The sequence below is a fragment of the Loxodonta africana genome, chromosome 2, assembly GCF_030014295.1.
Source record: "Loxodonta africana isolate mLoxAfr1 chromosome 2, mLoxAfr1.hap2, whole genome shotgun sequence".
NCBI lineage: Eukaryota > Metazoa > Chordata > Mammalia > Proboscidea > Elephantidae > Loxodonta > Loxodonta africana.
The window spans coordinates 139,185,549-139,207,048 of NC_087343.1; the positions used below are offsets into that span (position 1 = coordinate 139,185,549).

General features: G+C 42.9%; 1 protein-coding gene across 4 annotated transcripts in view; it reads right to left on the reverse strand.

Moving 5' to 3' along the window:
- The window catches only part of TNFAIP8 (TNF alpha induced protein 8), a 131,559-nt gene that overhangs the window by 37,944 nt on the left and 72,115 nt on the right, over nt 1–21,500 (reverse strand). The window contains exon 1 of one of the 4 annotated variants that reach the window (XM_023548887.2): nt 7,040–7,263. The exons of 1 other annotated variant lie outside the window; for it this stretch is intronic. Coding sequence is in view for 1 of the 3 variants with exons in the window: in XM_010590457.3 (XP_010588759.1) it covers nt 7,040–7,112 (73 nt within the window). In the remaining 2 variants the exon portion in view is untranslated. Of the gene's footprint in view, nt 1–1,565; nt 1,724–7,039; nt 7,264–21,500 lie in introns of those variants that run through there. 2 more of the 4 variants (XM_010590457.3, XM_064276010.1) reach the window with 2 other exon arrangements.

Here is a 21,500-nt window from a genome sequence, read left to right on the forward strand (position 1 = left end):
CTACAAAGTTGCTTCTCCTTCTAAACCATGGTTATTATATGGTGTTTTTGTGGGGAAAATAATTTTAATTACAAAAGGCTAATCAGTGCAAATTTTCCTTGACTATTACAGGTATAAGATTTTATTTTTTTTCTATTCTGCTTATACTACCGTTTCAGGAACAGTCAACTAAATGTTAAAAGGTATACAACCATAATTGCCTTACTGTTTTCTAGGTTGTTACCACCTTTCCCATAAAGACAAGAATGTTGACACATGGTTTGGGGCAAAGTCAGCAACTCTGCATTATTCTGAAATGAAATCATTGGCTCCTGAGATTTTCTGGCCCTACTGCATTCTCCTTCTCCCGCCCACTTATTGGCTACTTCCTCTATTACCAACAGCCAGGGGCAGGGTACTGAATCATCCATGTTATCCTGGCTGTTCACTGGAATCATAATTTGGGGGCAGAAATGCCATGATGAGTATTTAATCTGATGAAAATTTCAGAAGTGAAGAAGAAAAAGCCCCCAATGTATCTTGGTTTACAGAGCTGGGGGTATCAGACAATGTCAGGTTATCAGTGATGTCATGGTCAATCTTTAAATGGATTTTCCACTACTCTTATTTGCATACCACACTCCAAGGCTAATGACTACATAAAAGGAAACACCAGATAATCACGTCAAAGTCCGGTGTGTAAGAGCATCTGCTGTACCTTTCACATGGTACATGACATAAGATCTGCCACACCAAGAGCCACGCATTTCATCAGAGCTGAACCGCTGCTGAACCTCCTTTCCTCTCATTCCTCTGCAAAACCAGGGGTGGGCAAAAGAGGGAGTATGGGAGAAAATTGGTAAAGTAATACTTAGCAATGAATGATATTATGTAAGCTGCCATACCATGTGTGGTTACAACATAAGGACACTACATGGTGTGGCAGCTTATATAGTATCATTGGAGTTTTTATTATAGAAGGGGATACTAATAAACCATCACCATAGAACTTTTTTCCTCTGTGATAAATACCTCTGCCAGTTTTTTTTTAGGTATTAGTCCTCAGTTTTCCTAGTAGGAGACTCTACATTTCTTTAGAGAGTTATAAAGAAAGATGGGGTGATACTGATCGTGAGGTCCCCACCAGAAGGTTCTGCAAGGCTGGCTGCTGGCACAGTATCTGGGGGCAGCCTTGGAGCACGCCTGTCTTGGCACTTGACTGATCTCAGTCACCTGACTGGCCCACAAGGGAAACAGGGACACCAGCTACAGCAGACTATGGAAAGATGGACTCACAGTGACTTGGAAACCAGAGGAATCACTGTGAAAATACTGAAGAACATGTTCAGCTCCTGATATATGATTTTTAAAGTGAGGAGAACTACATTAGAGAATGCAAATGCCTATACATAATCCTCCGAGAATTAATATATTATCAGGAGAGAAGACAAACTGACCAACTAAAACACAATTGTGCTGAGAATCACTCACTTGTATACAAACATGCTGCAGAATTTAAAGAAATTTAAAACTCAGTGGATGCTACGAAGCTGTGCAGTTATTACAACATACGTGCCAAAACTTGCCTTATGTCAGTGGCCAGGGGAGCCCACGTGCTCTGTTCTCAGGCTGATCACTGTCCCAGGAAATGAGGGTCCTCGCTTGTCCCAGAGATACCTGGGTCCTTCTCAATGCAGTGGACTCCATATACCTTTCACCTAGCCCTGCTGGGCTCCTAGATCTCCTGTATCAGGGGTTAGAAGAATGTGCTCAAGAAAACCTGCCTGTATTCCTGTGTGGCTACCTGGAGGGTGCAGAGGGAGGAGAAAGAGCCAGGGCCTGGGGTATTCTCTTTCTTCCCCACGATACCTGTTCTCTCCACTTTTCGCTTCTCAGACTGAGATACATATGGACACAAGACCACAGAGAGCATCTTCCTGAATGCCAATCTTACCTGAGGATGGAGGGGGCAGCTTCTGGACATTACTAGAAATATGGTTGTTGAAAGTGCAGGCTCTATAGTTAGTCAGGCTCAGTTCAAATCCTGATTTCACCTTTTCTAGCTTTGTGGTCTTAGGTACAGCTTTTTAGCGTCTCTGAAGCTCAACTTTCTTGTTAAGTAGAACTAACTCAAAGGATTATGATGTAAGTATTAAATGAGATAATATACATAATAAGATGCTCAGCAGAGAGTCTGCTACATGGAGGAGTTCAATACAATTAAGTTTCAACGTTGTTTCTTCAGACATCAAGGAAGTTTGAGAAGCTGGCAGGCCACGCTGAGTCCTGACTCCAACACCCAAAGACACATGTTTGTTTTGCCTCTGCCACTAAGGGTACTTTAGTGGAAAAGTCTACCACTTGTCTATCAGTTTATCATACTGCAGTGGCTTGCACGTTGCTGTGATGCTAAGCTATGCCTCCAGTATTTCAAATATCAGCAGGGTCACCCATGGTGGACAGGTTTCAGCAAAGCTTCCAGACTGAGACAGGCTAGGAAGAAGGACCTGGTGATCTACTTCCAAAAAAAATTACTCAGTGAAAACCTTATGGACAGCAGCAGAACATTGTCTATGCTAGAATATAAGCCCCTTGGGCAACAATGGGCTCAAACATAGCAAGAATTGTGAGGTTGGTGCAGGACCAGGCAGCATTTAAAAAAAAAAACAAAAACCATGTACAACTGTTATGGCCAAAAAGCTCATAATGAAGTGGAGGTAAATGATGGCAATACTAAACAATCATAATACAGTAAAACCTGCAAAAGCCGGAACCCGTGCAAGATGGAAACCTGTCAGAGACGGAAAACCCAAATATTTACCACTAAAATGAGCAACAGAAAAGTGATAAGACTGTACCCTGTCAAAAGTGGAAAACTTGCAAGACTGGGAAAAACACGGCAGTCCTGTTGAGTTCCAGCTTTCACAGGCTTCGCTGTACAGGGTAAAAACACAATACAAGTGAGGGAGGTACAGGATGTTATGGGAGTGCCCTAGAAAAGCATCTACCCCACACTGGGTCTGCAGAGGGCAAGAGAATGACACTAATATAGGTAACAGCATTTGCTGAAGGAACGAGGAAGTAAATGGATAGTGCAACACTAGGGGCATACAGACTAATCTGGTGGTGTATTAGAGATTTGCTGTCGTTTTGGTGATCCACAACAGAACTCTTTTCCTACTTTTGGAGTAGCCCCCATCTTGCAAGTGGTGATGAGTCAAGCTTTCACCTCCCACAAAAGCTGGAGGCAGAAGCTCCCTCTCTGCACCCACAGGCAGCAAGGAGAGGTACACAACCTAGACTTGGCCAGTCAGATAGCTTGTGTCTGGGATATTGAATATTGAGTATGACCAAATATTCAGCAATATCTGGAATTCCAATGGTAGAAGAACTGAAAAATACAGAAGCAGAGAGGGCAGTGAAGGGGTCCACACCAGACTATTTCTGGGTACTTCTTAGGCTGCATCTTCCTGATACATTTTCAGAAGCTAGTTCTCCAGCCTTTTTGTGGACTCTGTGAACTATCCAACATCCTTCCAATAAATTCTTCTGTTGATGGTAGCAGGAATCAAGTTCCATTTCTTACAGCCCAAAACAAGGTAGGAAAAAGGAGATGAAGACAAAGAGATGCCTTCAAGACCTAATGATGAGGATGAAGTGCCAGATTTTGGTGACCAGGTGGACACAGAAGATAAAGGAAAGAGTAGGTTTATAGATAGTGACTTCCGGGTTTATGGTTTGGAAATAAAAAAGAAATCAATGTCATTAGGTGGATATTCAGAAGGAGGATCAGATTTGCGAAGAGTAAGAAATGATAGGCTCTGTTTAGACCTGATGAATTTAAGGTGCCTGTGTGCCATGGTGTGCCATTCAAGGAGCTCTGGTGGCACAGTGGTTAAGCGTTCTGCTGTTGACTAAAGGGTCAGTGGTTTGAACCCACCAGCCACTCTGAAGTAGAAAGATGTGGCAGTCTGCTTCTGTACAAGTTACAGCCATGGAAATTCTATGGGGCAGTTCTACTGTCCTACAGGGTTGCTATGAGTTGGAATCAACTCTACAGCAGTGGGTGGGGTGGGTGTGACATTCAGAGGGTGGTGCCTATCATGCAGCTGACTGTACAGGTGGTTCTTAGAAGAGCCTGGGCTGCAGGTCTAGGAGATTAGAAAAGAACAGCTCGGGGGTGGAGGGAGGGGAAGCAGGAGAATGTAGTGTCATAGGCACCGAGGAAGAAGTTTAAGATTGGAGGGACAGTCCACTCCTAGTGTCAAGTGCTGCAAAAGAGGTCAAGCAAGATAAGGACAAAAATTATGAATGGTGGGCCATTGTGAATTTAGCACCTAGGAAGTCACTGGTGAGTTTAGCAAACGCAGTTTTAGCGGAATGGTAGAGAAAAAGCCAGACTGCAGCGGGAGGATGGATGATGGAGAGTGACAAAGTAGAGATCATGCAAGAGCACTTAAAGAAAAAAAAAAAAAAAAAAAAGGTTCACTTTATAGGACAGGGATAAGGCAATGGCTCAAAGTGGAAAACGTGCTGAGGATTATCTTCAGAATGGAGATCATTCACTCATCCTACAAATGCTGAATGAGCACCTCTTACCGTGTAGGTGTTGGAGCTACAGTGGGGGATAAAACAGACATGATTTCCATCAAAAACTTGTGGTCTAGAGGAGAAGACGTGTTAAACAAGGTAACATATAATTAAAAAATGTGGTGGATACCAGAGATCAAAGAACCGGTGCAGTAAGAGAGGGCAACAGATATCCTAGTTTAGGTTGGAGGCTCAGGGAAAGCTTCTCCAAGGAGCTGTCCAGTAAAAGGGGGTGAGGTAGAGAGAAGGATATTCCTGCCAGAAAGAAGAGCCAAGTACCAAGGCCCTGAAGTGAGGAGCTTGAGCATGTCTGTTTGCAGAAGGGAAGGAGCCAGAAAAGACAAAGGGCCAACTGATGCGGTAAGGGGCGTAGGGATTAGGGAGGAGCTGGTGAAAGGAGTGGCCTTCTGCAGAAGGTGCAACACCTGTTCTACAAACATCAAGGGGTGAGTATGGGTGACAGTGAGTCTGTCAGTCTGGGAGGAGAAAGCTGAGGGAGTTGTCTATTTGGTACTATTTTCTCTGTGAAACAGCAGGCCTGGTGAGGCATGAGAGAACTGGGAGAGGTGGTGCCTGGGAACGGCTACTATGGGCAATAGAGAACTGAACTTACTCACTGCTCAACCCTTACTCTTTTCCTACCTTCAAGTCTTCAAAAAGCAACCCCTCCTGACAATGGCTTCCTTGCTTTATGATACCACAGATATAATGACCAGGACCAAGGAGCTCTGGTTCTCAGCACCAGAAATGTCCTCAGATCTTAACTGTCATTCATTTTTACTATTTCACAATTAAGTAGCTTTACTCAACAGGAAGCGACTAAATGCTAAAAATGTGGCCATTGGCCTATCTCCTCAGGAAGCACCATCCTCTGGAAACTGTTGACATCCTCCTTTTAACTGTCTTCCCCTTTTTTATTAAATGGGTTTCTTCACGCTCCAGTTTGCTGGCCGCTTCCAAACTTATAACCAGAAAGCTGGGAAACGAAGGAAGATTGTGGATGTTGCTAGATGAATGTACAGTACATATTTCAGGATACTGTTGTCTGCTGTCTCCCCACTCTCTCTTTACCAAGAGAGGAAAAATATACCTGGGAGAATACTCCCATTTAAGTGCTACTTGCCATTCATACAAAAGTTGACCGTTGGATTTTCTCAGCTCAGTTCCTATTTGCCTTCAACTACTTTTGCCTTACTCTGAACTGTAGGTATAAAGACTCAGAAAAGAAAAGCGTCCACTAGCACGGAGCTCCATCAAGACGGAGGCCACAGCAAAGAAACATTCATCCACCAAGCCCCACACCAAGCTCGAAAACAATGCTCCTGGCTGTCATTTTTCATTCATGCTAGCCCCATATTCCTATTAACCAAGCTTCCTTTTTATTGACTATTTCCCTCACACAGCATAACAAAGTAAATGTCAGCCCACAGAGGCTACATTATGAAACACAGAGTCTTACTTACACAGAAAGTAAGTAAGAGACCGAAGGGAACAAGTTTCAAGTGCCCTCCCTATGTGATGTCTACCAAATGGAGAAGTGATGGGGCTCCTTCCTGCTCCTGGCCCTGCAGGAGCCCCAGTGATTGACTTAAAATTTATCAGCTTCTCAAGAGGCTGTTTGAAAAGAAAAGGAATTTCACAATCTTGAACAGTCTCCCCCTCTTACTCTGTTTTCCCCAATCACCCCCACCATCACAAGAGGACTTTTGTATACATAAAATTTCAGGAAACAAAGCATACAAACACTCACACACAAATAAACTCCCCAGACTAACACCAGCGTATAATTGTGTTTGGGTTGGAACTTTTCCAGCCCTGTCACCCGTTCTCTGTTAGGAGTAAATGAAACCCTTTGCTTTGGCAAAGTTAAAAACAGACAAACTCTCCTCAGTTTCAAGCTGCACAAGGCTCCCCTCATATTTCTCAGGTCTCCTCGAGTCCCCTGCCCCCCCTAAATGAACTCACAGCTGAAAAACCAGCGGGGGGAGGGGGCGAAAAGAAAAAGAAAATCCCATTCCCCAAATAAAGTCCTTTTCACGTCTTCCCCTTTCGTCAGCTTCTCCTCTCGGCCGGAAACACGTTTTCGATTTCTGAAACCCCTTTTCAAGGGACCCACAACTCTCCGGGCTCTTCGAAGAGATCCAGTTTTCCGCTGTCCTGATGCAGGCAGGCAGCCCTTTCACACATTTTGCATTCTTCGAGTCAATACTCGGGCTGTTTTGTTCCGAGAGAAATCTAAAAAGCAGCCTTTTGTGGGTTTTTCCTCCCTTCCCCTCTGTACGGCTGCCTGGTGACAACGGAGCCGAGATGGGTATCTGGCTCCGCATGTCCATCTCCAACCTGGCTGCGAAGGCACAGGGATCGGACAAAGTACCTATAGCACTTAAAACTCCCATCCATTTCCCAACTCTCCCTTCCTCCACATTCCTCAGCAAAACTTGGCCCGCCCCGAGAGAAACCACAATCGTACCTTCCTTGGATTCCTCTGCTTCGGAGTGCATGGTGTCAGGGTAACCGGCTGCAGAGGCGATTACCGTAGACATGTACTCGGAGGAGCTGCAAGTTCGCTCTGCAGCCAAAACTTACAGTCGCACCCAACAGAAAATAAAAGGAAGGAAAGCCACTTAAATCAAAACCTCCCCGGGGCGGGAGGGCTGGTTCTGGTGCAGGGATTTTCAGGGGGAAAGTTCTGCAACAGTGACGAATCGCGTCTCGGCTGGGTGGCGGGAGCCGCCCCCGGGGCTGCGCGCCGGGCCCCGTCGCTGGGCGGAGACAACCTGGCGCGGCTGGGTCGGCCTGGGCGCACGCAGGTGGGGCTGCGGCCAGGACCACAGCCCGATGACGCCCAAGAGGCAGGGCCAGGGGCGCCAGTCCACAAACGACAAACATAAATGAAATCGGCTGCGCTAGAGAAAGAGACATGCGATAAAGGGATAACAAGTCTCAGTGCTAGCTGCAGTTTTACATAAAAAAAAATATATATATATATATCTACACGCAGCAAATGAAGTGCTTCTGCAGCTTTGGGTTACATTTTTCGACGCCCATCTGACTTCCCTTGTCTTGGGTCTTACATGCCAAAAATGATAGATTTTAAAGCTGCTCGGTTGCATTCATGATTTGCAAAAGAAAGTAATGCGGATGTTGTCGACGGGGACCTAAGGACCAGCTTCACAAGGAACTGGGAGCCAGCCCAAGAGCAGGTCTTTAGAAGGTCGGGGGGCCTGCGATCCTTACCTTTGTACAGAAAATGCAGATGGGACCGCTTGCTCAGCATAGCCCCTGGCAAGCATTCTTACCCAGACCCCAACCAGGCAGTAGTAATTGCTCAGCAGTTACACTAAATGGTGGCCTTCACAGAAAGCACCATACCCATACCTTCTTGCGCACTAGCAACTAGTGATACACTGCTTCAAAACGCCAGAGGCGGCGGTGCGGGGGTGCGGGGTGTGGCGGCGATTCAAGCCTTAGAAACGCTGATGGAATAAAGAGGATAAAGAGCCTTGAGAATCGATCTTAGTCCCGCCCCGGGGTCCGGCCCACCGAAAAGTCAGCTTAGCTTTTGGAACCTCGGTTTTCCATTTGAGAACCGGGGACAATAGCTGCCACCGAAATACCTGTCATATGGGGAAGCGTTTTGTAGCAGAGCGGTGGTTTTATTACCAACCTACGGCAAACAGTCCTCAAATTACATATCTGAAAGATCGCTTTGGAAATTGTGAGCAGAGTCATATTCTTTTAATAAATTTAATTTCCAGACGCTTTTTTTTCTCAAAAAAAAAAAGAGTAGAGGCACTAAGGTAAATTTAGTGAAAAGAATAGACGAATGATACGGATTCAAAGACTGAATTAAAGTTTAGTTCTGCCATTTATTATTTGTATCACCTTAAGTAAAGAGGATCTCTGAGCCTCCATTTCCTCAGTTGTAAAATGAGGATAAAAATAGTATTATTACTTACTTCACGGATTTATGCTTGGTATTAAATAAGGTAATACAGGTTATTTGAAAAACATAAAGGACTACACGGTTTAACACTAACTACTGCACTGCAACGGTTAAACCCTGGGCTGCTAACCAAAAGGCCGTTGTTTGAATCCACCCAGCAGCTCTGCAGGAGAAAGACCTGGCAATCTGCTTCTGTAAAGATTTCAGCCAAGAAACCCCTATAAGCCACCCCCCCAAAACAAAACAAAAAACCCGTTGCCTTGGATCTATTCCAACTCACAGCAACCCTATAGGACAGGGTAGAACTGCTCCATAGCGTTTCCAAGGAGCAGGTGGTGGATTCGAACTGCTGACCTTTTGGTTAGCAGCCAAGCTCTTAACCACTGCACCACCAAAAAAAAAAAAAAAAAAACCCACCAAACCCAGGGGTGCGAAAACCCTATAGGGCAGTTCTATTCTGTCATATAGGGTCACTATGAGTCGAAACTGACAACACTGCAGCACTAGAAGTTAATTTTTTATAACAGATGTTAGGTGCCTTCGCGTGGGCTCCAACTCATGGCAACCTTATCTACACCAGAACAAAATGTTGCTGTCTTTGTGTCATCTTTATGACCGCTGGTACGTTTGAGTCCATTGTTGTAGCAACTGTGTCACTCTCTTTGAGTGTTTCCCTTGTTTTCACTAACTCTCTACTTTACCAACCACGATGTCCTTTTCTAGCGATTGGTCTTTCCTGATGACATGTCCAAAGTAAGTAAGCTGAAGTCTCGTTGTCATGTAAAAGACGCTCAAGTTTTATTTCAGTATAAATCACTATTGGATTTGAACTGAAAAGAGTGTTTATGCTATTCACAAGCAGTGAAGGTTATTATAAATACTGACATGAGGCCTAGATATTGCTGAGTGATTCTAACAGGCCTAAGACTCTAAGCAAAACTTTATCTCAAATTCTCTGAAAAAAAGCAGGATGATGAGAAGAGGGCTAACTAGCCAGAGAAGAGAGAAGAAGAGAAACATCTGGAAAATATCAGTATTCCAGAGCCTCCCGGAAACTGGCCTTGCCATCAAAGGCTAACAGGCCCCCCTTTCTGCAAGTGGCAGTTAGCTGCATAGTCCCCTCTGCCAGACATCCTGAGTCAGGGGCTGCTAAGATGTATACCTTGCACTCAGTACCCTCAGACCTATGGGGGAGACATGATTCCTACCTGAGCTGAGACTCATTCTGAACACAAAGCAATACCTCTCCAGCAAGGCCTGCCAGTCAGAAGTGGCCTTTCTTGTCCTACCCTCATGCATCTGCCTTTGCCCTCCCTACCTCAGTTCAGATGTCCTTGAGCAGCCCTTCAAGATCCCACCAGGGCTGTGTGCTACACAGATAAATAGCTTCCACTGATCCATAATTAGTTTAATACTGAAAACTGGTTCAAGGTGATGATTATGCAAATTTCAAAAACAAAAACTTGATGCCCTGGAGTTGAAATTTAAACAACCAAAATTTCACACCTGATCCACCCCCCAGGCAGGCTTCGCTTCTATTCTCTCCTTTTAGAAAGTACCCCCATAAACCAAAAAACTAAACCCAGTGCTGTCGAGTCGATTCCGACTCAATAGTGACCCTATAGGACAGAGTAGAACTGCCCCACAGAGTTTCCAAGGAGCGCCTGGCGGATTCGAACTGCTGACCCTTTGGTTAGCAGCTGTAGCACTTAACCACTACGCCACCAGGGTTTCCAGTATCTCCATAAGAAGTATTTATTAAGTGTCCTTTTTGCAAGTCCAATGTGTACCCCCATAAGAAGTATTTATTAAATGTCCTTTTCCAAGTCCAATGTGCCCAAACCACATTAGGTGTGTTAAAATAAATGCTGTAATCTCCCTGTCTCAGCTGTTTTGCTTGCTTTACACTAGGTTCACAAAAAGATCTCCAGCCCTTCTCAGGTTAGCCAAGGAGAACACCTGCTGAATGAACAGTTCCAGCGCCAAGTCAGCCTTGTAATTCAATTTACTGTCATTTTAACAGGTCAGCTGAGCTTTGAACATTCATCAACAATCCTTAGGAAACCTACAGAAAAACTTCTTTTGTATTTAAATACAATCTAGCAGTCACCTTGAGGAAGAATGTCCTTATCTAGCTCAAGAGCAATGAATGCTCAGCTTATTTTAAAAGATTATGTGTGGATAAGGACACTCCTCTGTTGTCAGATATAACCTCAAAGCCATCTGCCACAGGCAAACTATACTGCTCCATGCTCCCACCCCTCAAAAGATGCCAAAGGGCAGCTCATTCTCTTTCCTTACTCTTCTAATTTATACTAGGTTGGCCATTTCATCTTGACTTTGCAGTGTTTTTATTCAAAAGGGTGTTATTTTTTAGCCCCAGTGAATAGTGGTTCACTACATTGTAAAAGATTTGTATCTCTTATAGATGGGACATGTTCACTCTAGTATGTACAAGAAACATGCCAACATCATTCATCTAGCAGTATGTTTGGAAGTCATACCAACAATGTGTTATGGACTGCCTGATACAAGATAATAAATAAGTTAGCAACACTTCTCATTTAATACCAAGCTGCATTAAATACTGTATTGAACTCTTACTCATTTCTTACAAGCAATCTCCAGCAACACTTCTCATTTAATACCAAGCTGCATTAAATACTGTATTGAACTCTTACTCATTTCTTACAAGCAATCTCCTACCTTCTGTATCAAAATGGGAGAGTTAAAATGCTGCCTAAGACTCTGATGGTTTCTATTATCAAAAATGTACATGTGTCACACATGTAAATAAGACCTGCTGACCTGGAGCATACTGATCTAAAGAATCCAACCTTCCAAGTCTTCTTGGCTCCCAGGAAAGTTTCAACACTATCTCTCAAATAAACTTTATCACATGGGAACAGAAAAATCTCCTCTGAAATTACATCTCAATAACTAGTTGCTATGGAGTTTTGACTCATGGCAACCTCGTGTGTGTCAAGAGTAGAACTCTGCTCCACAGGGTTTCCAATCGCTGATTTTTCGGAAGTAAACTGTCAGGCCTTTATTCAGAGGCATCTCTGGGTGGACTCAAACCTCTACCCTTGTACTTCACAGGCTAGCACATTAACTGTTTGTATCACACAGGATTCCATACCTCAACAAAACTGTTTAAAAAAAAAAAGCATGGGCCTTTGGGCCTTTTGCTCACACATACCCAGGAGTCTGCTAAGAAGAGGGGAGGACAGTGAGTTTTCAAGACAACACATGAGAAGACCAGCAGAACTGGGAAGCAGGAGGTGAGGTTGACTTTGACAGTATCACGTACTCTGCTTATACTCACGAATGTTATAATTTCTCCACAGTGAAAAGAACTAAGCATCTCTGTAAACTAGTTATATATGCCTGTGGCTTCTAGGTCATAGGAACCTCAGGTCACAAAAGCCGTCATATCATCAATATTTTATTTCTACACTGCTGATATGAGGATAAATCTGTACATACAAAATGTAGGTCAGGGGAAAGAAAAAAGTTCTTAGTATAAAAAGTGGTTTTCTTCTATCTGATTTTGAGGCTTTCCTCATCTTTTCCTGTATTATTTACTTTTTTTTTTTTTTAATACCCTTGAAAGTCTTATACGACTTCCATGACCTAATAAAGGTGGCTTTAGATCTTTCTCCTCACATGTGGGAAGGATTTGTGCTTTGAGCCTGGTTAGGGCTGTAGACTCTGCATTTCTCCTATCATCCTCAGACACTCTCTCTGCATTTACCCTTCTATAACAGAGGTGGGACTAAATGGGTGCCTCCCCACAGTCCCATCTGGCTCTCTTTGTCTTAAGAAAATTTTATGTACCAGAAATGGAGATGGGGGTGCTCAATAAATGTTGCTGTTGTTGAGTAGGCCCACCACTCATGGCAACCCTATGTACCACGGGATGAAACCATTGTGATCCATAGGATTTTCACTGGCTGATTTTTTGGAAGTAGATGACCAGGCCTTTCTTCCTAGTCTGCCTTAGTCTGGAAGCTCCTCTGAAACCTGTTCAGTATCATTGCCTTACGCAAGCCTCCACTGACAGATGGGTGCTGGCTGCACTTGAGGTGCATTGGCCGGGAATCGAACCCGGGTCTCATACATGGAAGGCACGATTTCCACCACTGAACCACCGTGTCCCCCGCCCCCCCGCAAATACCAGTAGAGGCCACTTGTACACCTTCTCGGGAGGTCAACCCCTGTGCCTCAAGTGGCTGTATGCTTATCTGTTGTCAAGTACCAGGTTGAGGTTGGGGAGTTTGGGAAGTGGGTGGGGCAGAACTGCTGTAAATAAAAGAAGAACAGAAGAGCATGTGTGTGGAAGGAAGAACAGAGGAGCATGAGTGTGGAAGGAAGAACAGAGGAGCATGAGTGTGGCAGTGGGGGAAGGGAGAAAGCTGTGGTGAACAGGCTCTGGGATTTTGAAGTCGTTATGGGCAGACCCTCTCCTCTGTCTCCCCTATGGTATCTTCAGCAAATTCCGTATCACTCTAGCTTTGAGTGTGAGTCGATAATTCTGAGGGAATGGGAAGAAGTGCTGAGGTCTGAGGTGAGAGCACACGGAGAGAACAATACATCTGGAATATACTTGTTTCCCAGGGAAAAGTTTTCATTGTTTTATTTCTCGCCTAAGAAATCTCCCTAGTTCAAAAGCATTTAGCAGATGATTAAACGTACACACACATTGTCAGGTCTGAAAATACTGTCTGACCAATTCATGACCACAGGATTCTTCTTTTGTAATACTTGTAAGGCAAGGTATAATGTCTTGCATTTATACAGATTTTATTTAGCCTCTCAAATTAATTCCTTCAGGTCATCATACCCATTTTACAGATATGTAATTAAAGAAAGAGAAGATAGATTTTGCTCAAGGTCACAAAACTAAGCAATAATGTTCTTTTGAATAGCATGAATGCAGTCTAGGCCTCCTGACTCCTATATCCAGACTTACTCTATTAAAGTAAAACTACTCATGTAAAATTCAAGTCCTTTATTATGCAAATATATCAAAGATTGCTGTATTGGGAGGTTACCAAAGAATTTAAGGCTGGCCAAGGTTCTTGCGTAGACTGTTCATGTTAGTCTTTCAAATGCTTAGATCACAGTCTCAAAGTTTTCCATTTCTAATAGCCAATGCCTAAATAAGCTATAAATTTAATAGCTTCCATTTTATTAAGCTGCTTGAAACTACAAGTCATTTTTTATATAAGATTAAAAGTTTAGTCAGGACCCTAACTAAAGCCTCCTGGGATATGATGCCACCAGGAGATTTGACTCTGGAGACCTGGGCCTGGTTACTGACGCCAGTTGAAGCAGATTAAGCACTGGCTGTGGCTCTTTTAGGTCTCTGTGTGGCACAAATGGTTTGTGCTTGCCTGCGAATCGAAAGGTTGGTGGTTCAAACCCGCCCAGTGGTACCAAGAAAGAAAAGCCTGATGATCTGCTTCTGTAAAGATTACAGCCAAGAAAATCCCGCAGAGCTCAGTTCCACTCTGTAACATACAGGGCTGCCATGAGTTGGAACCAACTGGATGACAACGGGTTTGGTGTTTCGGTTTTTGGTTCCTCTTTTGGAGTCCCTGGGTAGCACAAGTGGTGAAGCACTGGGCTACTCACGAAAAGGCTGGCAGCTCAAACCCATCCAGAAACAACTTGAAAGAAAGGCCTGGTGAGCTGCTTCTGAAAGGTCAGAGCCTTGAAAAGCCTGTGGAGCACAGTGCTACTCTGGTCACCATGGCTCGGAATCGACTCGACAGCAACTGGTTTCATTTTGTTTTTTGGTGCCTCTTTTGCATTAGGATGATTTTCTTCTCTTTATTTTCTCATTTTTCCTGTTAAAATGGGCAAGTCATTTAACATCTCTTAGCTGCTGTTTGCACACCTGTAAAATGAGGATGATGCTACTTAAATAGGGTAGTTACAATGATGAAATGAATCAAAGATGTGACAGAGCTCTGAAAACTACAAAGTTCTCTTCATCACTTACCCAAATAGATTCCTGAATAAGGCCAGATTGTTTTCAGTTGTGGAGGGTCTGAATGGAGGGCCTAAATGCAGGCCCTGCATTTTCATGTGTGTGGTCCACTGATGGAAGATGGAAATTAACTGGCTGAACTTCCTTACTGTGCCCTGGTTAATAGGGTGGTGGCCTGAGAGGGGTTCTAGAAGGGTGTTCACTGAGTCTGGGCCCTGAGGACACAGTGTCAGATCTGTCCAGCACATCCCTGGCTTTCCTTCAGCAAAGCCAGAGAAGAAAAAGGTGATTCACAGTCATAGTCATATGGAAGTAACCTTAGAGGTCATGTACTCTAACTCTCTATCTGGCTGGTGAAGCAATCTCCCAGACACATCACTGGCAATAAGCATTCATCCAGGATCTCCTATTAACGCAGGACTGACCTCTTTGAGGGAGAGTCCCATTTCTTTCTCAGATCATTCTAACCATTAGAAAGCTCCTCCTTATATAGAAATTCAAGTTTAAGGGCAGTAATTGTCAAATTACTTCCCCTCCAACCACTGCCTTTACTCCTCTCACAACAAGGAAATAATTTTGTGACAAGATAAGCATAGAATCTTCTTTTTCAACAACTGAATGGGAGACCCCTCCACACTGGCGGGATGATTGCAGTTTAATGCAACCTGAGACAGTTATGCAACTTTGCAGTGCAGGCACACATCTGTTATTGATTATTGGGAAGAATTCAGAAGCAAGCAGCTCTGGTCGAGGCAGCAGCCGTGACAATCTCTTTTCTGTTCAATGTGCTCACTCTAAGGGGGAGAAAATGATATCAAGACAGATTGAGTAATGGGGCCTATTTAGCTGCATCTGGGCTTTTATTCAGGTTTCTGGGCAAAATCTGAAATTCACAAAGAAACCAAAAGCAGTCCTCCCTATGTGGAATGTGCACTGTGGACTCCTGGCCTGAGATCTGTTTGAAAGTCTAACCCACTCCCAGTTGTCATAATTTTACATTAAGTTTCGACATCGGGTACAATCTCCATTAAGTTAACATTTGTGCCAATGCTAAAATGGCACATTTATTAAAAAGTCAGAAAAGGCTGGAGGGAAAGCTACTGGGCTGGGATAGGCTTGCCAGGTGAGAGAGGCCAAGACTGGAGCTCAGTAGACAAACTCAGCAGGTGGCGAGAATGTGAACTGAAGCAGAATTTACCTAAACAGAATTTCAGGGGAAAAGGGAATCTATTTTTGCTGGTAGCATTGAAAGGCATGGGTCAGACGTTTTCCACTTGAATGCACCTGGTTATAAAAGTTACATTATTTAGCTTCTCCTTAAGGAAGAACCATATGACATGTAGTAGCTATGATTCACAAAGTTGTAGACATCACCAAAATGAATATATTTTCTGAGGAAATGCTCATCTGAGAAAATGTCTGACTACCTCAAAAAGGAATATTATGCCCAGACTCTCCTAGTAGATAAGAAGATGCCTAAAAATCAGTCATTCTCTCAAGCTGAAATCTATTCCAACAGATTTTTTTTATTACTGAATTCACTGAAGTCCCATCATACGCCATTTAACTTTCTCAAGTTCACCTATATACAATCAGCCCAAAACAGACACAAAGAGAGAGAAACAACAATCCAAATGGTGCATCAGCCACCATTCCACTTAATGATTTCATGCTGCAGAGTAAGCGGAGGATGGAGCTGGGAATTTGCTGTTCCTCCCTCACTCTAGTTTCTGCACTGCCTCTCTCACTATGAGCATCTCATGCACTGATGGTGAGGAATGTGTTTAAGGCTATGTATTTTTTCACACCGAAAGGCTTCTATGTACAAACCAGCAGTTTCCTCTGGTCCTCAACCAAAGAAACAGCAACATGTTCCAATGAGAGAGGAAACACTAGTAGTCTTATACTTACTGGGAGATGGTATGTCACTCTTCAATTTGCTAACTTCCTAGGTGGTTTTCAAAAATAATATGGATCCTATATAATTTTCACTCTACACATGACTCTTCTGTACACTTAACCAAATTGGCACCTTTGATTCTCACATGCTAGAGTGGTACAATCAAAAGTTGCTTTAAAAGACTCATGATACTCACTGTGAGATTCCTAAATAATGTGCCAAGGTGCCTTAGGGACCACAGCAAATGCACAGGAGTGTTGGCAGGATAGTTTAAATTTTTGAGGAAAATACGGCAATATCTGTCAAACACTGCATGAACTACAAGATCAAGCTACTTCACACTTTCAGCATTACACCAAAACCAAGCCAAGCCTGTTGCTGTTGAGTCAATCTTGATTCATAGTGACCCTATAGGACAGAGTAGGACTGCCTCATAGGGTTTCCAAGGCTGTAAATCTTCACAGAAGCAGACTGCCATATCTTTCTCCTGTGGAGTAGTTAATGGGTTCAAATCGCTGACCTTCTGGATAGCAGCTGAGCGCTTAACCACTGTGACATCAGGGTTCCTTTCGATTTTCTACTGTATTCCCTTTGATGACATTTCTTTATAAAGCTAGGCTGTTGGAAGTTGTTGTGATTAAAAGTAAGTATTACGTTAAAAGAAATATGAAACAAGAAATTAGGATGGTGGTATATATCTGATTGTAAGGTTTGAGAAGTTGTAAGGTTGCCAGTTACCTATTCATTGCCTCTTAAGTCCAAATTTTCCCTTCATTACCTGCTGTGAGAAAGTGGAGACGGAACCTTAAAATATTTTTCCTTTACCAGCTGGCACAATTCTAAGATTTGTTCCGTGGAGGGTGCTGGAGACACACTGATGGAAGTTTTCTGTCCTAGTTCTGGTACACTCTCTCCCTGAGCTACTGTAGCACACACAGCTTCTCCAGTACCCAGTTCCTGTGGCAGAGACACCTTCTCTAGCACCTGATTCCTACTATACATGGTGATCAGCATCACCCAGTCACCAACAGCTTTCCCTGGAATCCCCCTCAGGTAGGTTTGTAGCTTAGTTCCTCAGGTGAAACACCTCGCCATGGATAGCTTTCTTCAGCATCCTAGAGGGTAGATTTTCAGCAAGTCCCACAGGCGCAGTGTAACAGTGACATCTCTGTCAGTGGTATGCCCCCTCCAACAACATCTGGATTGCAGGCTTGAGGGGAGTAGAAGGGAAGCTCCTTCTTGGGAGCTCTATCTCAGACCCAGGGGGTGTAGCTGCTCCTCATTATCTGCAACTCCTGTATTCTTTACAGTTCTCTTTACTTCCTGGTAGCCAATCCCTTCTTACTCCAATCCCCATTATAGTTAACATTTCTTTGTATTAAACTTTCCCTGTTAAAATTAATGTGCGGTCTTCAACATAATAAATGGCATCTACACAATTTTTTTATACAAAACCAACAGCCAACATCATTTGTAATGGACAGAGGCTGAAAACATTCCCCTTGAGAACAGGAACAAGGCAAGGATTCCCTTTATCACTCCTATTTAACACTGTGCTGGGAGTCCTAGCTAGAGCAATAAGGCAAGAAAAAGAAACAAAGAGCATCCAAATTGGTAAGGAAGAAGTAAAACTGTCCCTATTTCTGGATGATATGGCACTATACATAGAAAACCCAAAAGACTCCATGAGAAAACGACTAGAACTAATAGTAAGACTCAGCAGAGTGGCAGGAAACAAGATAAACATAAAAAAATCAATTGGATTCCTATATACCAATAAAGAGAATGACAAAAAGGAAATTAGGAAAACAATACCATTTATAGTAGCCCCTAAAAAAATAAAATACTTAGGATTAAATCTAACTAGGATGTAAAATACTTATACCAAGAAACTACAAAACATTACTGCAAGAAACCAAAAGAGATCTACATAAATGGATAGGTAGACTCAACATTGTGAGAATGTCAATTCTATCCAAAGCAAATCTACAAATTTAATGTAATCCTTATCCGAATACCAAAAACATTCTTTAAAGAGATGGAAAAAATAATCATTAACTTTTTTTTTTTTTATATGGAAAGGGAGGAGGCCCCGAATAAGTAAAGCATTATAAAAAAAGAATAAAGTAGGAGGACTTGCACTACCTGGCCTCAGACCCTACTATACAGCTACAGTAGACAAAACAGCCTGGTATTGGTACAACGACAGTTGCATTGACCTATGGAGCAGAATTGAGAACCCAGATGCAAATCCATCCTCCTGTGGTCACCTGATCTTCAACAAAGGCCCAAAGGCCTTCAAATGGGGAAAAGACAGTCTTTTTAACAAATGGTGCTGGCAAAACTGATGTCCACCTGCAAAAAAATGAAACAGGACCCATATCTCAAACCATGCACAAAAACTAATTCAAAATGGATAAAAGACCTAAATATAAAACTAAAAGCTATATAGATCATAGAAGAAAAAATAAGATCAATGCTAGAGGCCCTAATACACAGCATTAACAGGATACAAACCATAACTAGCAACACACAAAACTCCAGAATATAAGCTAGATAACTGGGATCTTCTAAAAATTAAACATTTATGCTCATCAAAAGACTTCACCAAAAGAGTAAAAAGAGAACCTCCAGACTGGGGGAAAAAAAAAAATTGGCTGTGACAAAGATCCAACAAAAGTCTAACCTCTAAAATCTATAGGAAAATCTAACACCTCTACAACAAGACAAATAATACAATTAAAAAATGGGCAAAGGAAATGAACAGACACTTCACCAAAGAAGGCATTCAATTGGCTAACGGACACAGGAGGAAACGCTCGTGATCACTAGCCATTAGAGAAATGGAAATCAAAGCCACAATGAGATACCATCTCACCCCGACACTACTGGCACAAATCAAAAAAACAGAAAATAAATGTTGGAGAGGCTGTAAGGAGACTGGAACTCTTATGCACTGCTTGCGGGAATGCAATACGGTACAACAATTTTGAAAAGTGATATGGTACTTCCTTAGAAATCTAGAAACAGAAATACCATATGATCCAGCAATACTACTCCTAGGAATATACCCTAGAGAAGTAAGAGCCGTCACAGGAATAGACATATGCACACCCATGTTCACTGCAGCACTGTTTATGATAGCAAAAGGATGGAAACAACAGGTGCCCATCAATGGATGAATGGATAAACAAACTATGGTACACACACACAATAGAGTAAAACAGAAAGACAAAGGAAAATGATGAGTCTTCGAAGCATCTCACTACATGGATGAATCTGGAAGGCATTATGCTGAGTGAAATAAGTCAATCACAAAAGGACAAATATTGTATGAGACCGCCACTATAAAAACTCATGAAAAAGTTTACACACAAAAAGAATCTTTGATGGTTACAAGGAAGGAGAGGGGTAGGGCGGGGAGTGAAAAACACTAAATAGATAAGCGGTAACTTTGGTGAAGGGTAAGGCAGGACACAATACTGGGGAAGCCAGCACAACTTGTCCAAGGCAAGGTCATGGAAGCTCCATAAACACATTCAAACTCCTGGAAAGACTGAATTACTGGGCTGAGGGCTATGGGGACCATGGTCTTGGGGAATATCTAGCTCAACTGGCAGAACATGGTTTAAAAAGACAATGTTCTACATTCTACTTCAGTGAATACTGCCCGAGATCTTAAAAGCTTGTGAGTGGCTATCTAAGATACTCCACTGATCTCACCCCCTTGGGAGCAAGTGAAAAGGAAGAAAACCAAACATACAAGGAAAAGATTAGTCCAAAGTACTAATGGGCCACAACTACCACAGTCTCCGCCAGACCAAGTCCAGCACAACTAGATGCTACCTGGCTACCACCACTGACTGCTCTGACACGGATCACAATAGAAGGCCCCAGACAGAGCTGGAGAAAAACACAGAAAAAAACTCTAACTCACAAACAAGACCAGACTTACTGGCCTGACAGAGACTGGAAAAAACCCAGGAGTGTGGCCCCTGGACACCCTTTAGCTCAGTAATGAAGTCACTCCTGAGATTAACCCTTCAGCCAAAGATTAGACAGGCTCATAAAAGAAAACCAGACTAAAGGGGCACATCAGTCTAGGGGCAAGGACTAGAAGGCAGGAGGGGACAGGAAAGCTGGTAACAGGGAATCCAAGGTAAAGAAGGGAGAGTGTTGACATGTCGTGGGGTTAGTAATCAATGTCACAAAACAATATGTGTACTAATTGTTTAATCAGAAGCTAGTTTGGTCTGTAAACCTTCATCTAAAGTACAATGAATAGATTGATTTAAGAGAAAAAACAAAAAACAAACTTAATTCTACCCTTAAAAAAAAGAAAGAAAAAATTAACATGTGGTTTCTGTTTCCTGATTAGAGCTCGATTGATATATACAATGTGTAACAGGTGCACACACCCTATTAGCATGTAATTGTGGTTAGGAATGAAATAACCACAATTTACGTGTGTGTTTTTCAAATGGCTACAAAGTTAGGATAAAAGTACTTATAAGTTGTTTGGATCTAACCACTTACTAATCAGAACTGTTAGGTATTTCTTTTGGCCTAGAGAGGACATGAGAAAGTTACTGAGACACTAAGAGTGCTGTGAACCTAGAATATCTGGGAACATCTGTTCCAGTCTACATGTTTCCAGCTGCCTCTGGGATCTGTCTGCTTGGATGATTCCTTGGGCTTGCCCTGTCTAAAATCAACCAGTTACTGCTGAGTTGATTCTGACTCATGGCGACTCCATGTGTGTCAGAGTGGAACTGTGCTCCATCGGGTTTTCGGTGGTTGAGTTTTTGGAAGTAGACTGACAGGCCTTTCTTCTGAGGTGCTGAGTGGACTCGAACCACCAACCTCTTGGTTAAATGCCAAGCATGTTAACCGCTTGCATGCCCCAGGGACTCCTTGCCCTGCCTAGGAGTAGCCTTATCCTTGAAGGCACAGAGACTCTCCCTTATACAGCATCTTAACGCTCTTCAAATTATTAAAATTTTTCTCCCTTAGGTAATGATGGCTGGAAATTTTATAATTATCATTGACTTGTTCTACTTTTTCTCCACTTATTTCTTATCTCACTA